Here is a 25239-nt window from a genome sequence, read left to right on the forward strand (position 1 = left end):
GACTCACTTGAAGCTGATAGTTATGAAGTACTGCGTAAAGGAAGTAAACTCAGAAAAAAGAAGCTTATCCCTAATGTTTTTTTCCAAATTAGAAATAAAAATTCTTTGAACATCATGATCAAGCATAGGATAAGAAATTTGAGAATATATCACTTTCCCACCTTTACCACAGAGAATTGTAGGGGCCACCCACCCTTAAATAATAGCGGCGGGAAGGTGGCCTTCAACCTTCTAGTTGGTGGGTGGGAGGTCTAACTGCCTGATTGTTTTTCTCGAGCAGCTCGTACTGCTCAAGAAACATTTTGAGTTTCTTGAACCCCCGGTGCCAAACTCTAGAAGGTAACTATCCTAATCGTAGATAATCGGAGCTATAAGGTAACATGAACCCCAGCTATAAGGTCACTGAGCTGCTAATCCGAGCTATTAATTGAACTGCTATTTCCGGTAAGCACATCACACAGGTGTGATGTATTGAGAATACAAATGTTTATATCTACCAATAAAATTAGTCACTTTTTCTTTAACACCTTGCTTACAATGAATCAAATTCGTCAGAGTAATCTTAGGACCAATATTATTGTGAAATTGTTGAATGAAAGCATTAACCAATTGTTGAAATGATGTAATAGAATAAGGAGACAAAGAACAATACCATTGCAAAGCTTTATTCCTAAATGTTCTAGTAAACAATTTAGCCAAAAGTCTTTGATCATGAGCAAAATCACTACACAAAGTTTGAAATGTTTTCACATGAGTCAAGGGATCACCTGTTCCATTATAAAGCTCCAATTGAGAGACTTCCACATGTTTAGGGGGGACAACACAGACAATATCATTAGGTAATGGGCTCGCTACATCAAATGTGGGCACATTAAACTTTCACTGGTTCATGGAAGCTATTTGTTGTTGCAAGGATGACACAGTTTGAGCTAGGCTAATAATGGTTGTTTCAATTGATGGGTTTATGGGATGACACAGTTTGAGTACAATTTAGTACGCTATAATTGGCAACAAGAACGAAGGAGTGTAGACTAGGATGAGACTTGCCAAGGAAAGTGAACAGGTAAATATTTTTCTTCTAGTGAAAGTTGAGCTTAATTTTTTTTTTGATGCATGCAAGGATGAACGATGGATGAAAACTATGTAAGAAGAACTTGATCAAATTGAGAAGAATCGGATATGGGAACTTGTTTCCAGATATGCTAACAAGAATGTTATTGGAACCAAGTGGGTGTTCTGGAACAAATTGAATGGAGAAGGAAAAGTGACAAGGATAAGGTTAGATCGATGTGTAAGGGATATTTTCAAGTAAAAGGCATTAATTTTGAGGAGACTTTCTTTGGTGGCTAGAATGGAGGCAATCAAAATGTTCTTAGATTTTGTTACTCACAAAAGCCTCAAGATATATTAGATGGATGTCAAGTCATATTTTCTGAATGGAGTTCTAGAAGAAGTCTACATAGAACAATTTGTTGGATTTTAGTTGGCAAAAGATCCAAACACGATATGCAAATTGAAAAAGGCACTATATGATCTCAAGCAAACCCCTCGGACTTGGTATGTTAGGTTGGACAGGTTTCTACTATGGCAAGGCTTCAAGAAAGGTATAACTGATAACAATCTTATTTCAAAATTGAGGATGGAAAATTGTTGATAGTAGTTTTATATGTTGATGATATCACTTTGGAGGAGAAGATAAGGCATGCAAAATATTTGCAAAGGAAATGTAGAAGGAATTTGATATGTCAACGATTGGTGAGTTATCCTTCTTTCTTGGTCTTCAAGTTGCTCAATTAGATAATTTTATTTCTTAAGAAAAGTATGTTAAAGAGATATTAAAGAAGTTTCGTATGGAGAATGCTAAACCAATGAGTACCCCCATGGCTATTGGTTGTCACTTGAGTAAGGATGATGCATCTCCGAAAGTTGATTGGACTTAATATAGATCTATGATTGGTGGTTTGTCGTACTTAATTGCTTCTAGACTTGATATTATACATGTAGTATGTATCGTTGCTAGATATCAAGTAAATCCTAAGAAATCTCATGATGTGACAGTCAAAAGGAGATTCAAATATTTGAAAGGGACTCCAAATTATGGTTTATGGTATGAGGACAGTGATTTCTCTCTCATGGCTTACATAGATGCTAATTGGATTGGTTGTGTTGATGACAAAATAAGCACCAATGGTAGTGCATTTTTCTTAGGAGGCAGATTGGTATTCTAGTTCATCGAGAAGCGAGATTTAGTCTCCTTCTCCACTATAGAAGCATAATACATTGTTGCAACATCCTGTTGCACTCAAGTGATGTGGACAAAACAAACTTTGAAAGATGTCAAAGTGATTAATGATGAGCTCATTCATATTATGTGTGATAATACTAGTGCAATAAATATTTCAAATTTCAAGAATACAAGGGTTACACCTATCTATATCATGATGATTTTATAATCATGGTAATGGTGATGTTTTATTTTGTTGATTTAAGTTGAACAAAGTGGTGAAATTGATTCTTTGATGTGCTTACCTAGGGTTTTGTCTCAAATTTGTGCATGTTTTGGCATTGTGTTGATTTGATTTGATAAACTTGAGAAAATCATATGTTCATGTTTCCCTTTGTGATTGCAGCAATGTCATGTTTGATTGTGGGCTGATTAATGTGATATAGGTTTATAATATTTTTCCCAACTGATAAATTGAAATCTTTCATATTTCCCCATCCATTTGCTATAGATACATTATCATATTTTATGGATTGCATTTATTATATAATATACCCTTGATAAAAAAAGGAATAACCATTAATTACAATAAACTATCTAGTCTTGTAGAACATAAAAGCAATCTCATGTAATCTATTTTTGCATCCCAGAAATTGTATTACTTATTGTCCTTGTTATTCAGAGTCATTTTTTATATACTGTATACCACCATATAAGTGACCAAATCAAATTATGTGCATCTTATAGTTTTTCATGTTTCTCTTCATGCAAAGGGTGGAATATTGTCACCCGGATCTGTCTTTGCAATAAACAAATGATAAATCTTTGCTTTATACTGATGCAATCTTGCTTCTGTTGCTTTGATTATAACCCTTAATCCCAAAATATGCAGATCTACAAATTTTTATAAGCATTTGCTCCGAGATATGGAGGTCTGCAGATGTTCACACACATCTACTAAGTCGTAATAAATTTCAAATACTGTCACATCCATAAAGTCATCTTGGGGCAAAAATGTTTCAAAAATGATTATATGATGTCCTTTCTTACCAAGAAAATCCCTTACCGATAGACTCTGTTACAAAACATTAATGAGTTTTTTATGGGCAAAGTTAATTTACAGCTCTAACAATAAGAGGGCACGCAATCAAATTAAAAACAAATAGTTTGTACAAGTCAATTCCTAACAATGATTAGAACAGATGGATAACTGAAGAGGGAAAATTTTGGTAACTCTACTTAGTGAATGTTTTCTCTAGTCTATCAATAGTATCAGCAACTCCTCCTTTCTTGACTTCTGTCTCCTCCAAACTTGTTTGTTGCATGGATGCGATCCTCTCTTTTGCACTCTCAACAAGTGAAATCTGAATCCAACCTGATCAGCATAATTCGCAGGCAGACACAGAATAAGGGTAGAGATCAGAAAAACAAATCAAATTTAAATATGAAAACATAAGAAAGAAGGGAATTGCAACTAATAAGCTTATTTCCCCTATTAGAACTGTATTTAAGGTTACAGTTTTTGAACATCATCATCATCATGACAACTAATTTTAACATCCTTTATAAAAAAATGATCTGTGTGAACTTTGAAATACAATATTCAGTTATGCAGTTGAACATGTCTTTTGAATTCATTGTAGGAAGTATCATTGTCATCCCTCCAATCATCGATGTCCTAAAACTGCCTAAGTCAATGTCATTTGCAGAATATAAATTATTTACCAAGTGGCAAGCCCACTGCTGCACCTAGAACTGAACCCACCACTACATTTCTCGCACGCCAACGGAAGGATCCTGGTACTGTCCAATAAATATTTGTCGTAGTTAATATAACTTACCCAGACAAAAAACAAAAGAGATCATTTGCTCGAATGAAAAATTGTGAATGGCAGGCATGAAGCTTCTTAAAACAAGTAATTCTCTATTTTAAAAATTATAAAATTACAAATTGACAAATTCTTTCTAAACAGAGCAAAATATTTTACACAAGAGTCCAAATATTGCAGCAGTTGCAGATCCTGCTCCAGCAACATTATAAGCATCATAAACACCGCGATGTTGTGCAAGAAGTTGTTGTAAGCCACTAAAACATGCTGTAAATAAACCAAGTTTTGCTCCACCCAAAATTGAGCCACGTGCCACTCTTATGAATCGCTTCTCCATTGCATCTCTCATTACTCTATACTGCTCTCTCTTGTCAGCTGTGCTTCCAAGTTTTAACATTACCTCTGCATCCTTACTCTGCCACACAAATCAGCCAGATGACAGAAATTACCATGACTGAATAATACGTTTCCCATAGTTTTCTCAAGAATTAGATGGAATAAAGATTCAAATAAGTGATTTTCCAAAAAATTCTTTTAGCAAGGCTAGGAATGTCAACTGGACAAGACAGAAAGCAATAGAAGATTGATGTCCCAACAGCATTCATTACATATCGAACCCATCTAGCACCAACTTGACAACAAGGGCTCATTCTAAACCCAACTATTATTTTTACTTTTAGAGATTAAAATAGCATAACCCATTATCCGTTTGCCATATCTAATATAGATTGTGTTTTCTACCCTGTTGGTAACACAACTTGCAGCAAACGGCTAGCAGACCCAATACCAATGACATTACATGAATGATACACTACATTGCTCCTCTACGATCTTAGGATGTATATTATAATATTGAGTCGAGGTGGATGTGCTAACTACTTTAAAGAAGAACACCTAATATTAGAGAAATATGAGAGCATTTCAACCAGCATGTTATCTCTGTATTTAAATAATGATTCACTACCATAATCATCCATATCCACAATACCATCTAAAAAAGATATAGATGGCTACGACTACCAAACCAGTACCATAAAAATATGAAACAATAGGTACATAAATTTTCTTAACCTCCACTGCTAAAGAACACAAGTAGAAATTACAATCACAAACAGCACTAGCACCACCTCGTCATATTTTTGTCATGAAATGAGAAAGAGTATACCAGCTTACAACAGATGTTTCCCACATCTACAGGATATCAAGAGGATCTACATGTTCCAGTTATATGCAACAGCATTGAAACCTAGGTTATATTAATCCACTATCTAAGGCTAGAAAAGCTTCCTATAATCAGCATCTCCCTATTCAATATTACAGTACCTACCATTTCGGAGATTGAAGCATTCAAGGATGAAAAACCTTGTTGCTAGAAATCTGGAGAATGAAAAGCCTTGGTGTTAGAGATCTAGAGGATACAAACTCTCTTGGCTTTCCATGGTTGAACTTGGGGACAAAAAGCCTCATCTCCATTTCAGGCAATTCTATTCAAGGATCGCAGTTGGGCTTATAGATTGAAGTCAATTTCAGCTTTTTCAGCATTGCTACAAGCCTAAAATGATATATTGAAGATTTCAACTTGTGGAGGTTTAGATTGATTCATATTTGCAAACAAATCAGTTAAATATATTTTATTTTCTGATTGAGAAGCATTTCAGATCATTTGCAAACCTAGTATGGGTAATTTATGAAGGTTTGTTGCTATTGTTGCATACATTATTTTTTATTGTGTTGGCCATCATAAATAAAAATCAGATCTAGGATTTCTATATTGGTGTTTCCATGTTTATTGCTGCTGTCATAATTTTTCCAGCAACTCAGTATCCAATTCTAATTTCATATTTGGTTAATTTCAATGTATAGGGGTTTCATATAAACATAAGAAATCATCATAGTCAACAATGATATTTGATAAATTTGACATATACAATTCAAATCTTGTGTTTATGTTGCTTTTGAGGATGTATACCAGCATTATGAGGGTTTGAATTTGTTGTTTGGAAGTGTAAGTTTAATTTACAAGGGCTTGCAATATTGCATTATTAGTAATCGGCCAGTGTTTGGCATCTACATTGGTCATTTGATTATTGATAAATTTTCCATTTCCTACAGCTGTATGGTTAGGGACATCACAAATGATTACAACTGGCAAAATCAAAAAAGACTCAAACAAATCAATGATTCCAAGTCATGCGAATTTTCTCTTGCGAAAAGTGATGACTAATGTGATAGGCCTAAAAAAATAGTTTCAATAGAATGGTTCAACTCAATAGTACCAATGTCATCCACAAAAATGCTGGTCCTTTCAAACACTAGATTACCTCCACGTGAAATGCTTGCCTTAGAGGCACCTGGTAGAGACAACTTGAATAACCTGTATTCCTTCCATGCAATGGGAGATCGTAGTGCTAGGATTTGTCATAACATGCTTCGTATCTCCTTTCAATCAAACCATCAAAGGTTTTCAGGTAACATTCTACATCTTCAAGATGAGCCCAATGGCAACTTTATGATGGGATATTTTTAATATGACCCATTGTCTTGATCAAGTAAATGCATTCAATGACTATGCATGCTTGAGAAGTCAAAAAATTGTGTAAGGACATGTGGTCAAAAAGTATCTTGAAAAAAATCCATGGAAGGACCTACCATGGGTGTCTTGTTTTCAAGAATCCATCTTTGTCTCCACAGTGAAAAATCATGATGATGAGTTGCAAAAAAGCACATGACCTAAGTACATGACTTAAAGAAATACAAAAAAGCACATGACCTAAGTAAAGTAGCTAAAGTGAAAAGGGACCTAAGTAATTAAACAGGTAATGGTAAATACCCCTTAGGGAGTGGCTAAAACCTCTAAATGACAAATGCATAAAATGCAAAAGACGGGTCTCGGCAATTAATGCCTAATAAGGTACCAATGGACAAATGAAAATGTCCTATAATTAGAAAAAAGGAGAAAAACTCGTGAGAAAAAATTCCTCTCCAAAAGAGAGAAACACGTGAAGAACTAAGATGTCTTCAAGAGAATGTCCCAAAAAGAATAGGAACATGAAGAACACCATTGAAGCACAAATAAGTTGTGGACAGCTATCAAAAGATGACTGCTATAGTGCTAGAACTAAAAACCTCCTCTGAAATCAAGATATGGTCAAGACCAAGAAGGCACAAAACTGCATGAGTGCCTGCAACAACACTATTCGAACAATGATCAAATGGAAAACAAAGGCAACAATATGATAGTCAAAGATACAGATAGTACATGAATCTACACAAGTGGCCCCAACAACACTAGTCAACCAATGTAAGAGTAAACTACAAGTCAAATATGCATAAGCCGATAGTCTCAAGAAATTGATCATCTAAGAATGGAAGGTTGCTTTCACAAAATAGGAATGCAAGAGTGTCTATATGGTAAGTGATCCATCTAATTGAAATGCATTGGTAACCAGCCGCTGCATCCACCTAGTACATAGAAACAAAAACTAGATACATACCTCACTCCAAATTGAAACCAAGGAAGCATTAGTACCAATAGTATGACCCCCCCATAATGCTAACAAAGGAGAGGGATGATAGGTCCATTGAAACTATGTGCTACCATGTCATGCATGAAGGAGACGAAACAACATCTGAATGTGCACAAGAAAGTACCTATGATTGGAAAAAGGTGTGCAAACCAAGGCACACACGCATGAAGGTAGACAAGGTCATGATTACAAACAAAAAGGGGCACACAACAAACCTCCCATAGCATTTTATAATACAATACAAAGTATATATGGTACAACATGATGTGTGAAATCCCCAAAATGCATGCACAATAGTGACACTTTATCTCAACGTGTCTGCAAATGAAAAAGTGTATTCAAAAGATGCCTAATATTGGTTCCCAAATCAACAAATTATTGAATCCTAAAGGTATGCCAGTTCTTATACTCAAGTTTAGCAAAGGATGTGGCCAACAAACAGGAGATGGATATCAAATACATCTCCCCTACACTTCAAGCTCTGCAAGACCTAGGTGGGTACCCCTTATTTCAAATCATTTCAAGTATTCAAAACACTAAACAATGATGCAACAAAAGATAAAACTCCACCCAAAGAACAAAGGTTTGTATGACTAGTTCTTGATTGACTTATCCCTTTTTTTCAATTTCACCTTTGGCTTGAAGTAAAACAGAAAACAAAAGCCTAAACTACAAACAGGAAATAGAAATGACTTTCAAAATTAGATTTGATGATTCCTTCCAGGGCTTGCACAAAGGAAACCCACTAGGCCAGTGCCTTGTCCATAACAGAGTCAACATGAAACAACCTATTTGGTAACAACATAAACACAAAACTAGTTACCATTAAACCATTATTGCCTGACAATAACAACGCCTCTCATACACATACATATAATCTCCTTTGAAATCTTGAACATAACACAATATCCCTAACATTTGATTGAAAGCAAATTTAACCTGCTCCTTGAACAGTAGCTATCAACCAAACATTTATTGCAGCAAATGTGCAACGAACACCACAAAATTCCTTGATTTATCTGATTGAAAAGAAACTGCACACATCGAAGAGACATTATAGTATGATTTTGCTTTTCCCAAATTGCAAACTGACTTGTTTGCCATCACCAAAAATCTAATTACAACTTTGAAACTGAAATTTAAAGAACAGCCTGAAACCTAGAGAGTGCCCAGTACAAAAATTACACAAAATCAAAACCTGGAATCTGGAACCCCCACAATAGAGAAGAAGAAGAAAATAAAGAAGCAGAAGCCCTAAAAATTGATCTGCACTTGACAACTGGCATCTTCCTCTCCCTTTGATCAGCAACACCTGGCAAAAAGAATATTCTCTCTTTACATTATTCAGCTCTTTTGATTTGCACTCACTTTGCAACTGTATATTTGTCTTCATCCCATTTGCCTTACTCTTTCTGTGAACATTTTCACTTGGGTGAAAAACTAAATTCATAATGCTGCACTATGCCTCTTTGAGTGAAAATAATCACCTATTAAACCCACTGGTAATTTAAAATGTCCCTTTGCTTGCACATTTATCACATATTTAGATTCTTTGGGCATTTGAAATTTTCAGATCTGCATACTTGTATTTTGCAGCTGAAACAACTATTCCCTGTCCAAACTCAACCATAGACAACTTAAAATCACAACTAAAACTGCAGATGAAGACAAAACTTTGATCAACTGGGAAAAAAAATACTTTGTAATGTTTTTCCTCTGGCATTCTTACCCTTAAGCATTAATCATCATCCCGACATTTTTGGCATTTTACCAAACATTTGGCATGCATTCAATTTTAATGTACACCATATGCTGATCTTCCATATTTTGCAATTTTTCTGTCAAGTCTACTTTCATTGCTTTTCTTGTCATTCCTTTCAATATCTATGTCCATGCTTATGGTGAGATCCTCTGTTTCTTTCACAGCATCTCCCAAACCCCACATGAATGGATCATTATTCTGCCTTCTTTGCTTTTTACAAAACATCCCTATAAATGTTTTTCATTTTCTGCTCTTGAAGTATTTAGAACAGCTTGATACAAACCTGTAAGAAATATATTCAAGCTTCTTCATGATGTCACACCAGAATTTTCTGTTCCTTTGTAAAATTTGTGAAAACTGCTCTTAACAAGAAGCCCATCCTTGAAAGCACTTAATACTAATACTAATACATAAATTGGCAATATCGCATTCCAACAAAGCAGAATTAAAGTGAAACCCGATTTGAACTTACTATTTCAAGCTCTTGCTTGTTTATCAATATCTTCCATACTAAGATTCTCCTTAATTCCAACACAGTGAACGTGTTGGTTTCTCACAGGACCCTTTTCTCAGCATTAAAGTTTTGAGCTCGGGCTCCTACCCATATAAGCATAGGCATTTGTAGCTTCCATACTGTGAATTTTTATTTCAGCATTCACCCTATTGCAATCCCTCTCTCCACCATGCTGGCTGCTCACAGCTATGTGAAGTCTACTTGCACTTGATTCAACTTTCTTCGTTTAAATCCATTCAGCAAAAATGTTTCCCAACTATCACCACACATATCGCAATATTTTGAGCCTTCCATATAAAGTTTGTGAGTAGGTCATTGGCGGCAGTTTTGCTGATAAGAAAAATAATGTTTTGTTTAAATAAATGGCAATGTAATGGTTTGCAGTTCTTGGGTAGTTGTTAGTTGCCAACAATTGGCACTCTTAACCAGCCGCTGAGTGCTATATAGTTCTGGCTTGTACTGGGAACTGGGACTCTATTATTGTACCCATTACATGTTGACAATAAAGTTATACCTTTCGGCCATCTTGATGTGTTGTTTCTGAATTATTGTGTTGAATATGATAATTGTTATATTTCTATTTACTCTGTAAGTTAAAGCATTCACCGAAGGGAGCAAACATTTTGGCGCCATTGCTGATTCGAACCTGGAGATCAAGGGGCAACGGGCATGGCAGAGTGATGGGCCAACAACAAGTAGTAACGGAAAGTGACAACAAGGAAGAAACACCGAAAGATCGGTTGACACAAGACTTGGTTAACCTATGGGAAGTTTCGGTCGTTTAGTACGTGCAAAGGAAAGCTCGGGAGAGAGCGGTCCCTAAGAGCGTGATAAGCAACAAACTCTCAGTAAACACACCAATCTTCAATCTTATTGGGAGAATTCCTAGGTTGTTGGCACAAAATTTGATTGAATTGCAAGACCAATAGGAGGAAAGCAACCGGGAGCAGCATCGGTAGCAAATACTGCAACGATACAAAGAAAGGACTGGTAGGGAGTAAGAAGAGCAGGATACTGGCAGACGTCGTAACCCCAGCAATTAATGCCCCTATAACCAAATAAGGACCGATGTACCAGAGACACTTGAAAGGAGGGGGAGGGATTGGTAAGGAGATCTCTCTGCTTGAGAGATCAAAGTGAGAGGAGATGACAATTACGAGGAATCGTCGAAGGTGTAGGAGTCAGAGTGCCAGCCGAAGTCGTAGTCGAGAGAGAGACACCGTGTACACAAAGTGAGTTGGAAAAGGTTGCCAGAAACCTGCCACTCCCAAACAACGAAGTGAAGATCTTGCTGACTGGGCAAGTAACCAAACCATACACTCTGCTTCAAGCGAAGACTCCAAATCTATAGATGGTACCTGTACCAGTACCAACAGCCTGTCCATACAATCGGGACATGATGAAGGGGAAGAAAGGAACCTCCAAACGAAGTTGCCAAACTTTTTGAAACAAACTTGCACTGTATTGAGAATCAGTCACTCACAAAGGAACTGAGAATAGGGGGGTTTGAGCCAAAGACTCCGGGGAGGAGAGAGTATAGAGACGAAGAAGGTGACCAAGGTGTAGAAGATGCTAAGAGATGACAATGAAATTGTTGCGGAAATTTACAACACCAGACAAGGGAAGAACGAGAACGTACGAGCATACAATCATAGGCTCAAAGAACTATTAAACAAGATGGACAACGAACCAACTGACAGGTTGAAAGGATGGTGATTCATCAAGGGGTTGATCGTCTCCCTTAGAGGAAGATGAAGGTGGTACCCCCGTCTTTGTACGCTGATGCCTACAATCAAGTGATGGACATCGAAAGCAAGAGTAAGACATAGAGGGGAAAAAAGAAGGCCAATGATGGAGAATCCAAGACTGTGCAGGCCCTACAGAGGGACAAGTTGCGGATGATGGGTGTTGAAGGCGGAAAAGGAAAGTGCCAAGGAGGGTAAAGAGTTGTGGTGCACAACTGCAAGGTGGAAGGACACACAAAGGCCACGTATCCAAAAAAGTCATTTTGCGACATCTGTCAAACACTGGGAGATTCCATCAAGGAATGCCCATACAACTTGAAGACGAGGAGCACGCAAGTGCTCTTCACCCAAGGGGAACAAGCTACCCCGCCAACAACACCGTCAAAACCACTTGCGAACTCCAATGCCTCATCGGGCAGGTGCCGTAACAACCGGCGAGGGAACAACATCAATATGAACAACAGTACACCCAGGAGAAAGATCCAGTACAATGTGAAGGGTAGGTCCATGATTCAGTGCCGAAGGTGCAACGAGTGGGCAGAACAATGAGAGTTTGTTGTGAAAGTGGTGTGGTCCTGGGAACCATGAAGACACTGATTGCCCAAAATAGAAGGGAGTGAACATGTTGAACGTAAAGGAGCCAGATGAGGAAGTACTGGAAATCACCAAACTCCAAACTAAGAAGGCAGTATTTCGGGAAACAAAGGCTGATGTTGAATGGGTTATGGAAGAGGAGAGAAGGGCTTGAAATGAGGCTGCCAATACTCCAATGCAGTCAGAATCGAAGAAAACCATCATGAGATAGATGTTGCAAGCCACCGTACCTATACGAGTATCCAATCTTCTGCAAACCATACCACAACTGAAGATGGCCATTATCAACGTAGTTGACCAGGACCATGGCAAGCCAACAAAGAAGTTAACAGGCAGCCTGGCCACTGATCTGATGTTGCTAATGGTGGGCATTGGAAGGAAGTTGCCATCGTCGAGATGGAGATAATGGGATGTAAGTTGACAAACACCATCGTTGATGGAGGCTTGAGCATGAACGTGCTACTAGAGGAGACATGGAAAGGGCTTGGAAAGCCAACATTTTGGCCACTAACCTTCCATCTAGTAGGTTCCAACCAGCACGGCATCAAACCACTAGAGACACTAATGGCACAGGTCACCATTGGCACTCAACATTTCTTTCTAGACTTTGTTGTCATTCCGCTGGAGAAGAAGGCATATGATGCCCTCCTCAGAAGGGGTTGGCTGATCACAGCAAAGGCAAACCACAATTGGACAAACTACAAAGAATACACCGTCCATCAAGAGTGACAGGAGGAAGTACGTCATCAACCTGCGAATTCAGGTAGTAAGCCAGGAGTTGGCATTGGACTCAGAGTACGAGTATGGAGAGTTTGGGATAGTGGAAGGAAGGACAATGGAACCAAATGATGAAGGGGTGTTGGAATTTGGAAGTTGCTCGAAGGATGGGACAAGCTTTGTCAACAAGTTGTTCCACTGGTAGAGGAGAACTAAAAAGTCTTCCACCCTGAGTGCAACATGTTGCAGATCGGGGAGATTGAAGAAGCTGGTACGAAGAATGCCACCTTTCCCCTGGAATACGGAGAGTACAAGGAAGGAGTAGCGAGAGTAGATGATACGCTTACTCACCGGTTTGAGGGAGATAAAATGATAAAGTATGAGGAATAAAACATATAGAAGGTCAACCTAGGGGAACAAGACAACCCGAAGGTGATACTGATAAGGGATGACTAGAACCCCATACTCAAGGCAACAACATTCAAAATCTTCATGGAATACAAGGATGTCTTCGCATGGATGTACAAGGACCTTAAAGGGGTAACTCTGAAGCTGTGTGTACATAGGATCCCTCTCCTACCAAGTGCACAACCCGTGCAGAATGAACAAAAACTACGCTGCGAAAGTATAGGAAGAGATTGAGAAGATGTTGAAAGCTGGTATCATTTTCAAAGTAGAAACAAGTGAGTGGGTCTCACCGATTGTGATAACCTTGAAAAAGGAAGCAAATCAAATCCGGATCTGTGTGGACTTTTGGTGTCTTAACGTGGTCACAATCAAAGACCCCTTTCGAAACCCGTTTACCGATAGCATACTGGATGAGGTGGCAGGCCATGAGATGTACTTGTTCATGGATGGTTTTTTTAGGTACAACCAGATCAGCATTGCTAAGGAAGACAAACTGAAGACCACGTTTGTGGTGGATGATGGAGTGTACGTGTACAATCGAATGTCGTTCGGTCTATGCAATGCCCCAACCATCTTCCAAAGGATAACATTGCATTTCTTCGACAAAAATGTTTGTGGGCAACTTCAAGGCTTTTTTGGATGACTGGTCTATTTATAGTGGACAGGAGCTCACTGCACTGAGGGAATGTACGGAGAAGTTGTGGAGGGCACGGTTGGCTCTCAACCCGAAGAAATGTCAGTTCATGGTATCGCAAGGCAAGTTGCTTGGTAACATAGTGTAATGTTCCCAGTTGGGGATTGGATTATTTGGCGTTCAAGTCCTGCAAACAAACATTAGTATACAAACAATATGAAAGATAATTAAACATATATATTTATTTGTGCAATTATACAAGAAAGAATGCTAAACGTTATTCTACACATTTAACAAATAATGTTAACTAATTTATTGTTATCTATAAAAAAGGATACAATACTCAGTTGGACCTTTACCTGGATTGACCCAACCCTCTATTGAGAAATATTTCTCAGTTAGGAGCAACCCAGGATGTCGTCCTCCTAAGGTCTCTATTTGGGATCTCTATTAATGAGTGGAATCATTAATGTTCTCAAAGCTTGGCAAAGATCCCACCCCTGCTCAAGCTTCTCTATTTCTAACATATGCATATGGTTAACCTCTACAATATATATATATATATATATATATATATATATATATATATATATATATATATATATATATATATATATATATATTGTCTCTAAGAGATTCCCTATGAATCTCTCTCTGGATTCCTCTTGGATTCTTGGCATTCAATTTTGCCCTCTGGTCTCTCTGGCTCCTTTAAAGGGAGCAATCATCGTAGACATATATATATCAAATGTACCCTACCATTGTTAACATATGCATTACATCTTCTTTAGTCACATCTATATTCCTCAATCATTCTTTAGTGTGTAGATTAGTATGTTAATTAATTGTATCCATTAATGCATACAATAAATAGCCTTAACATATTCCTTACCTATGTTCAATGAGCAATATATATATTAATTAACATTAACATATTAATTAATTATAATACTTAATACTTTACCTCTTACTTGTTGGTTCGTAGTAGAAGTCTCTCTCCCTGAATATTACTCATGCGCTACCTCCCGTTTTCCTCCTCTTTTCAGTCAGCATATACATCAACATATATATCTGAATTATATATTTCTTTATTACTTATCACTTATTCTTTTATTTCACTCACCCTCCTTATTGCACACAACTCACACATATTACGTTCTTCACTCATACTCACCACATACACCAAAGATTACCCTTTTACTGAATTATTATTCCAGCATTGTATTCTGCACTACACTTCTTAAATATATATTTCTTTTTCATGGCATGCACCACCCACGTCTGAGAACTACTTTATTTTCTGAGTTGTAATCTCAGAATTATTCTCACACACTCCATCCCCTTCTCCATCCCCTTTCTAAATCTGTCTTTGAATTATTTATTCTCTTTATAATTTATATACCCATTGGCTGGTGTATGTACGTTAGATCCTCCTCTCCCATACCATAATTATTATATCACTCCTTAACTGATCTTGATGTATACGTAATTGACTGACTGTGTCTGATTCACAATAATGTCTAACACTGAAGAAAATGTTCGATGCCCCTTGCTTGAGAGATTGCGAATGGCTTCTTATATCTTGGAATAGGAATGATAAGTCATGTTACCAAAGGACATGTCTTATGACCATTCATTATCACTGCACCTTTCCATGATTATCGATTAGACTTAATCTGATCTTTTCAATATGAACGATCTTCAACTAGTAATCGCTGTTTGTTTATCATGCCTCTTTAATCATTTTTTCATAACAATTCAGTTCTTTCAATTTAATCGAACCCTTCCTCTAATTAGAGTTTGCTAATAACTAATTAATCTTCTTTATTAAATCTATAGTCAGTGCTAACGTACTTAGTCAATACTCCTTTGCTTTGACTTAGTCATTAACATATCGTTCCTTAATATACAAATCGGTACTGAACACATTGATAATGATTATTTTAATCGCTGTCTCCATTTGCTGCCACTTAATCACGATAATCTTTATTATCGTTATCCACAATTTCTCCAAGTCGCTGTCTAGGGATCGATTCTTGCCAACAATTGGTCTGAGCAATACTAACCTTTCTGTAGGATGCACTGAGCTTATGTCTGGCCTTTGGCAGCGGCGTCAATGAAGAAACTATTCCTTGTCGACTTAATAAGTTTACTATCACTTATCACCAGTTATCGTGGATGTTGTCCATGTCTTATGTCTTAATTATTATGTGTGTCTTATTCGAATTACTAATTTATTAATCTTAATTAATATCATTAATGATTATTTCTTTGATGACCGCTGCCTTATTGCATTATAATTGTTTGGTAGTTATTATATAAATAATAATCATATATAACAATAATAATAAATAATAATCATAACAAATAATAATAAACATTAATAATTATATATTAGAGGAAAATCGGGAAGTCTCATAAATGAGACGATTTTCCAATATTATTAAATGTTAATTAATAAATGTTTTAATTATCGTATTTATTTAATCCAATGTTCAAGGAGAGGTTATGACACATAGTTTGTAAGGAGGGATTGAAGACAAACCTTGACAAAGTAGGGGTCATCATTAAGATGGAGAGTCTAGAGGATGTGACAGGAGTAAAATCCTTCCTCGAACACGTGGGCTATTACCGTAGGTTCATTAAGAGCTTCACACATATTTCATATCCATTGGACACACTAAAAAGGAAGGGTGAACCATTCGTGTGGGGAGCGAAGCAAGAGGAGGCGTTCAAGGAACTTAAGTCTAGGTTGGTAAGTGCACCTATCCTGGCATACCCCAACTGGGACAAGGAGTTTCATGTACATGTAGATGCTTCCTACAACACCACATCGACACAATTAGGCACAAAAGGGCTAGACTACCCCATTTTTTTCGCAAACTACCTACTCTCCAAGGTCGAACAAAACTATAGCACAATAGAGAGGGAGGCATTGGGCATGGTATACTCTATGCAAAAGCTTCAGCACTACCTGTTGGCGACACCGTTCACCTTCTACGTAGACCACTAGGCATTAATGTACCTAGTGAACAAACCAATCATCCAAGGGAGGGTGAGTAGGTGGTTACTCCTGCCGCAGGAGTTCACCTTCACCATCGTGGTATGGCCTAGAAAGAGCCACGTCATAGCAAACCGACTCTTACGGATCAGGTCTGGAGAGCCTTCAAAAGGGGTGAATGAAGACTTTCCTGACATCCACCTATTCCAAATCACTGCATTGCCACCTTGGTATGAAAGCATCGACGAGTGCTTGTCTACCTACACATTTCTAAGGGACATGCCGCCAAGCAAATGAAGGAAGTTGGCCCTCAAAAGCAAGACCTTTCAACTCATCAATGGGTTGTTGTATAAGATGGGGCCCAATTATGTCCTATGGAGATGTGTGATGCAGGAGGAAATCCCGAGAGTGTTAAAGGAATCACACGAAGGGTTAGCTGGAGGCCACATGGGACCGGACAATTAGTGCACTTCCAAAGTTATGGGTACACAAGCCATCCCCCTATATATGGCACTTGAGTTATGGGCACACAGATAGCTCGATAGCTAGATGGAAGCCATCCCCCACACTATGTCGAGTTATGGCCATCAATGGCGCTTCATTATGGGTACAATGCTGCTTGGGGGGAAATAATGTCCCATTCTATGCCTATGTGCCCACCTGGGTATAGTTGGCTATCCTCCTAAGTTCTACCCCTTAAAATAGTAGGGCCCTTAGAACCATAGAATTTTAGGGGGGGGCGGGGAGGGGGGGCGGCAACCCAACTATAGCCACCGCACAAAAGGTACTACTAGTAGGAGTGTAGTAGCCGACCCTACACACAAACACTCGAGAGTGGGTACTCAAATGTGACACATGTCAGAGGACCGGTAAGCCACTGAAAAGGGATTTCATGCCCCTGTTCCCTTTGCAGTCGTAGGAACTCTTCGAGATGGGGTCTCAACTTCATTGGGCCATTGAAAGTGAGTAGTATGCATCAGTGTCGGTACATCATAGTAGTGACATAATACCTTACGAAGTGGGCAGAGGCAAGGGCACAGTCGAACAACACTATAGTCGGCACAACAAGATTCCTCTATGAACAAATTGTTACATGGTTTACATCCCCATCTAGATCACAAGTGATCAAGAGGTACACTTTGTGAATCATGTCATTCGAACAATGATGGCAGACTTCAAGATATTCCATAATCTGTCGAGCTCATATTACCCTCGAGCCAACGAATAGGCGGAGTCTACAAATAAGGTGTTGATGTCAATCATATACAAGTCATGCAGAGTGGAGCAGGAGGATTGGGAAGGGAGACTCCCGACTGTATTGTGGGCATACTGCACCACATACAAGGTGACAATGGGACATACCCTGTTCCAGCTAATGTACGGGCAGGAAGCAGTGGTGCTAGCGGAGTACACTGTACTAAGCCTAAGGATTGTCGTGGAGAACCATTTGGGTGACACAAAGAGCTTGAACGAACGTCTTTTAAACCTCAATAAGCTGGACGAATAGAGGATGACGATGCAATGGGCGACGAAAGTTTTGGCACAACAAACATCTCTGGCAAATGAACTTCCGATCAAGACAATTGGTGCTAAAATATAACGATTGTAACGAACTCTAACCTAGGAAGTTCAGAGTTCGTTGGTTGGGGTTGTATAAAGTTAGGGAAGTTGGCTTGAATGGCGCAATTAAATTATCAACTCTAGATGCCAACCCCATTCGAGATCCTATAAACATATTGAAGTTGACAATCTACAAAGAGAGGGAGAGGCCGACAGTGGCAATAACTATGTTGGGGTATGCAACCCGTGGAGATTGGACAATTGGACGAAGTGACGAGCTTGAAGAAGACCCTGTAATAACCGAAGAGCCGTATAGGCCAAACCTAGACTCGTCCAAACCAATGATGGCGCCAGAGGAAAGACTGGCAAGGAAGAATGTGGATGGTGTCGCAATCCCGAGATTCCACAAACACCTTACCAACACGTTGTTTGGCACACCCACACTATGGAGCGGATGAACAACTACTACAACTGGAAGCCACCATATGAGGGCAGGCGCAAAGGATATATGGCATATGACATTGATGAGGAAGCCGAGAGGAAATGCAAGGAAGAGCAAGTTGAGAAGGGGGAAGTCCAAGAAGAGGAATTGGAAGAGGAGATAGACCTAGATAAGATAAGATAAGATAATTTTATTAATGTCCAACAAGTGACCACAAACAGGTCAAAGGGACTAGAGGTTACAAACAAGGAGGGAAGCCACCAGTAAGGGCACCAAACGGTGCCTGCAAGAAACAAAACAAAAACAAAACAACCACAACACCGAGGCCAAAGACCAACCAAGCAAACCCTAGGGGGCCGTAGCAAAGGAGAAAAACCTCAAGACCGAGGGATAAGCCGTAGGGCGATGCCTCTGAGTGATCCGAGTCTGACTAGAGGAAGGGGACCGATGTATGGTCGCACAGCGGGGCTTCACCGATCTGGAGTGATTGGGGGAGGTAACCAACTGTCGTTTGGTGCCGCGTGGATGGTGAAGCCCGGAGAAGGCCGTGATGAGCTGGCAAGATGGAGGACACGAGGGGCGCTGCAGCGAATGCTCTTGGATTCTAAGAGTCTTCAGCAAGTAGAGAGAAAGGCATCTCTGGTCAGTGAACTTGAAGAAAGTGGAGAGTCCAAGTCTCTCTAAAAAGGCAATAGAACCTCCCTCTGATCTCGTAGTAAATAGGACATCGAAAGATAAAGTGCTCCTTTGTTTCGATCTCACCGATGTCGCAAAGCTGGCAAACTCTCTCAATCCTGTCCAACTGGTGATCGGCCTCGACCCGGAGCCAATGGGACCCCGCTCTGAAACCAAGGGGGATCCGAGGGGAATGAGACCAATAGCGTGAAATGTAAGAGGGACGAACAATGAGTCCGTCCTGCATCACGAGAAAGTGCTCCGCATAGAATGCCATCTTGGGGCAAGGACCCCCATGGGGATTGACCCAAGTGGTAAGAATGTACTATCTGTAAATGTCGTCCCTAATGGATCTGTTCAGTTTTTGTCTGGAAGGGAGGATATGGAGAGGAGCATCAAGAGAATACTGGAAGGGGGGGAGACGATCAATCTCGATCCCGATCCCGATAGAGCCAAGGAGGGCTGAAGCCCCAGCGAACCAACAACGAGCCCTCCCAGAAGGGGCCAAAGAGGCAATAGCCTTTGAGGAGCAGTAGGCGAGGTAGGGATATCTGTGACATCCAGTGCTAGAGTCTGCAAAACCAGAGAGATAGTGAAGAAACCAGATAAGACCGAAGATGGCCTCAAGTTTGAAGGGGCGGACACCGAACTCCACCAAAATGATATTATGGGGGGGAGACTGCTTACACCTGATGATGCACCGAAGGAGGAGGATTTGGACCCCCTCGATACTAACCCAATCAGACTCCAAGAGGGAAGGCCCCCAAACCCTAGAGCCATAAAGGACAGTAGGTCGGATGAGAGTATCCAAAAGAGTCATCTTGGACGAGGCGTCCTAGAAGTGATGGCGGAAGCATTGTCTCTCAAGAAGGGCCAAAGAACCATACCCCTTGTTGATGCGCGGCTGGATGGCAGGTCTCATGCTGAAACAAGGGCCTGAGAGCTTAACCCCCAGGTAGACATATGAGGAGACAATCTCGATCTCAGAACCACCAAAGGAGAAGTGAAGATGAGAGGTCTTGAGACTATTAAAGACCATCACCTTAGTTTTCTCCAAATTAACTGTCAGCTGTCTCAGGTCACAAAAAGAGGCCAAACAATCTAGCTACCTCTGAAGACCCTCAGGAGAGGGGACCAAGAGAACAATGTCATCAGCAAAAAGAAGGATAGAGATCAAAACCTGATGAAGATGGCACCCATCACCCTCCAACAAATGCCCATGAAGGAAATCTCTAGCTCATCAATGTAGATACCAAACAAGGTAGGGGACAGGGGGCAGCCCTAAAAAAACACCGATGGTGCTACTGATAAAGTTGGAAAACCCAGCAGGAGTTTTGAGCCTGCCCAATACCCTCTCATAAAGTCTCATAATAGCAATCAGGAGTGTCTCGGAAACACCAATATCACGCAGTCTCTAAAAGAGGGTCCACCTCAGAACAATATCAAAAGCTTTACGGAAGTCTAGAGGAGTACAAAGCTACTCTCGGGCCTTGTCTCCAAATGGTGGTTAAAACAGAATTTATTTGTAGCAGAAAGAAACAGACACAACGAGCATATCATTCGAAGATAAGTGGACGAAGGGAGAGAGCCCCCAACCTTGCCCACTTCCAATTCATTGTGGAAAATCATTCCAAACCCAGCAAGACCACCAACGATTGACGGGGAAGAAGCAACATGGTACCAAACAGATGGCGGGAGGTACATAGATGGTAGTTACAAAGGGGTGGGGCTAGGAAGGTGCTGCAAGGACGAATGCTATAACTTATAAGACACCACCGAGAATCTGTTTGTGGCGGTATGCGTCAGAGGTCAGGTCCGACCGAATGTCGATCTGAGGGGGCCAAAATAGAAGGTTGTCAAGGAAGATGAACCATAGAAAAAGCAAAAAAGCGATATGGAGAATTTCAAAGCTAGCAAGATCAAAAAAATTATAAGGAAGAATTGTTGTCAAGTGATGAAAAAAAGACAATTCAAAGGGAAATGAACAAAAAAACAAGGAAACATGGAAGTAAGCGCAAGTCACTCAAAAGTGAAAAAATTAAAGGTACGAATTTTTTTAGAGTATTGAAGTTCAAAAAGTTAAAATGAAAAGGACACGAGAAATATTTTTAAGAAAAATTAAAAAATTGGTGGAAAAGAAAATAGAAACCATGAAGTGGAAGGAAAATATGGAGACAGAAAAGATAAAAGATTCTCAAAAAGAAACAATAAATAAAATAAAAAAAGAGTTATTTTATAAACAGTTAATCACATATTTAATTCTAACCCTAACCCTGAAGCAAGGAGACCATTATAAATTAGCACAAACAAGTCACTCAATCATTCAAACCAAGCAAGCAAGAGGAATTTTCAGAAGAGTAGTATTCATCAGAGAAAATAGAGGACGGAATCCATACGGGCTCCAGAGAGGACGAACATATCCATACGTTGTATGGACAAGGAAGAATCTGTCGTACGAACTCGCATACAGACGAAACCACATCGGAACAAGTCTGTACGAGTAGAGAGAAGTCATGCATGAGGTCGCAGTACGAACTTCAATCTGTACATTCGAAACAAGGAGTAATCCCGTATGAAGCTAAGAAAGGAAGTAACTCGTACGAAGCTGAGTAGAAAGGAAGTGGCAACATACAAATTCACTAGTGCGCAGAGGAGGTGTCATACAGAGAAGAGTCGTACCATATGAAGAAGAGGTGCCACCGTACGAACTTGCTTGTACGAAGAAGAGTTGTACATAGGTTATCCACACAAATGGAAGAAACCAATCAAGGTGCATTTTGAGTCCGTATGCTGCCACACAAAATCAGAAATTGCAAACTGTACGACGTTTGTAGAGGAGCCAAAGGTGGACCATATAGCAGAAGGCGAAGTTAACTATACAACATTTGCAGGGAAGATAGAAGTGGACTGTACGGCCGAAGGTGAAATTGGTACACCTAGAGGTGACATCTGTGCAGCCAAAGAAAGAGATCAAGTAGGTGAAGTCACCGTCTTCAAATTCGAATTCGAGTTTGGCAAACATAAATATCGGATGAAATTCGGCGAAGCCAAAAAATTTTTAAAAAAAATCGACATTAAATTCACCTTATATAATTATTTTTTTAAAATATAAGCAATATATCTACTAAATTATCAAAATAGTTTAAGATTGTAAAATAAATTTGAAATCATTATAAACAAATTAAAAATAAATTAAAATAACAATAAATTAAATAGACTAAATATTAAATTTTTAATAAAAATTTAATATAAATTAAAATTACAAAACAATAAATATATCTAAATAAATTAAAATAGTAATAAATTAAATATACTAAATACTAAATTTTTTAATGAAAATTTAATATAAATTAAAATTATAAAACAATAAATAAATCTAAATCTATTTAATATCTATGTTACCCGAGGACGCGTCCCCGGTATTTTTTTCAGCCGTCCCCGTCCCGAGGACGTCTCAGGGACAGGGGACTCCTAGGGGACGTCCCCATAAATTCTGCATATAGACAATGAATTCTATAAGCAATTTGACTTTGACTCTCAATTTAACACAAATTTGCCATAAGAACTCTACTAGTTCTTATATGTTAAAGTTCTATAATGGATATGTGCATGTTTTATCCATGTTTTCATATAATATTTTAAATTTCCCTATTTATTTTAATTTTCCCTACTTTTATATAGCCGCCCCCTAGCCGTCCCCAAAATTGGCAAAAAAAATCACCGTCCCGAAAACGGGTACCCCTGTCCCTTGCCGTCCCCGTCCCGGAAACTTGGGGTAACATAGTTTAATATTAATAACTAAAAGTCATAGTTACCTGGAGACCCGTCTCCTACCCCTGGAGACGCGTACCGAAGACGGAGACGCGTCTCCGGAAACTTCTTGACGCATAGAGTGCTTTTGGCTGTCGTCTCCAAAGTCTCTTGACCAAACATTGACGTCTCCTGCTAAAAAACTTAGGGCAAAATGCAGTAAAAAGGCAAAAAAAAAAAAGTAAATAAATAAGATAAGCTTACAGCAAAGCAAAGTCGTAGGGAAATGACTAATAAGGAAACTATTTCACAAGAAGACAAAAATTCATGCAAGTTATAATGATCGGATCTATTGACAGTGTAGACTTTTTGAGAGGACTGATTTCTTATCATTGTAATAGTCTAAAGAGAAATTGCCTTTTCTATTTAGCCAACAATATTGAGTGTGCTCAACATCTATATTACCTTACTTTCACGAAACAATTTAGACTGGTATGGTATTAGTAGTATAAGCAATTATAATTTCAATTTTTGTTCAATTTTGAAGTTAATGTTAAACTTTACCACTGTTCTTGTTTTCAAAGTTCTCTGTCATGATATTTTTTGGAAATTATTAAATTATATTTTTAAAAAATTGGCGTCTCCAAGTACCCCCGTCTCCTGGTAACCTTGCTAAAAGTATATTAAAAGAACATTAATCTTAACGCAAGGAAACAAAAATCCTAATAACTAAAAGTATATTAAAAGAACATTGATCTTAATGCAAGGAAACAAAAGTCCTAAACGAAAAACAAAAATCCGACAGCTTACTTGGGTGACCCATGGCGGCAGGAAACTGCGAGGGGGAGGGAATACTCGCAACTGGGCACAACAAACAAAAGAGCTTCAATGGTTGACTCAAGCACACGACCACAAAACAACAAACCGTGCCATACGAATTTTCGGCGAATTTTTCCGAATTTAATTTTTTATAGATTAGTCGAATTCCAAACCTGAAGCCGAAAATTCGGCGAATGCGGTGACACAACAAGCAAGTACCTATCACGAGAGTTCCCCACAAAAGGAAATGGTCAAAGTTAGTTACGGGAATCCTAGTAAAGGCAATTATTTGACAAAGGATAAAACTAGAAAAGCCAAAGGAAAGATGTCACATCATGCAACCATGGCAACAAGCAATAGTGGAAAGAAGAAAATAAGGCCGAAGGTGCAGAAGGACGAGAGGGTGATAGCGGACACCTTGGCATTTGAGAGTGTCATTGGCAACGATTGTTGCACATGGTGGGATGGCATTGCAAATGACCGCCCAATGAAAACCTATCTCAGAAAGGCAAGAGTAGACAAAGCCATTTTGATGCTTATGTTTAACATATGGGATTTTGAGCCGGTATTGCGGATGATGGTGGCAGGATACGACTCATGCTTGCACAAGTCCATCATGCAGTTCCAAGGGAATTCAATCGTGATATTGTTCGCACCGAAAGAGTTCACAAGGGTTCTCCGTATCCAATCCAGTGGTGTCAAAGTGGTCAAGCCCTCAACCAGGATGCCCACCAAAGAGAAAGACAGGTTGCTCAGACTAATATGCCGAAGCGACCTCTCGCCGAAACTATGGGATAGTTTATGGAGTAGTAGCAACAATCGAGGGGTGGAAAAAACTTTCATCACAAACCCAAAATGGATGTGCATTCTTGACCTGGTAAAGAGCCGACTCATAGGAGCCAACTGGGGTTCAGATATAGCTATATGGATGTTGAAACTCATGAATGGCATCATGACGGGAAAAGTCTATAACTAGGCGGAGCTGTTATCAGAACACATTGGGGAGTTTCTAACTCTCATACATAAGACTTTTTACAT

At 39.1% G+C, this 25239-nt stretch overlaps 1 protein-coding gene across 1 annotated transcript in view; it reads right to left on the minus strand.

The window, feature by feature from the left end:
• Positions 1–3037: 3037 nt before the first annotated feature.
• The window catches only part of LOC131066914 (uncharacterized), a 122968-nt gene continuing 100766 nt past the window's right edge, over positions 3038–25239 (minus strand). Inside the window, exons 5-7 of the mRNA XM_058001812.2 lie at positions 4213–4468; positions 3950–4027; positions 3038–3599 (exon numbers count right to left, since the gene is read on the minus strand). Coding sequence (XP_057857795.1) covers positions 3460–3599; positions 3950–4027; positions 4213–4468 — 474 coding nt within the window. The 3' untranslated portion in view covers positions 3038–3459. The remainder of the gene's footprint in view (positions 3600–3949; positions 4028–4212; positions 4469–25239) is intronic.

Source organism: Cryptomeria japonica, chromosome 9, assembly GCF_030272615.1.
Source record: "Cryptomeria japonica chromosome 9, Sugi_1.0, whole genome shotgun sequence".
NCBI classification, from domain to species: Eukaryota; Viridiplantae; Streptophyta; class Pinopsida; order Cupressales; family Cupressaceae; genus Cryptomeria; species Cryptomeria japonica.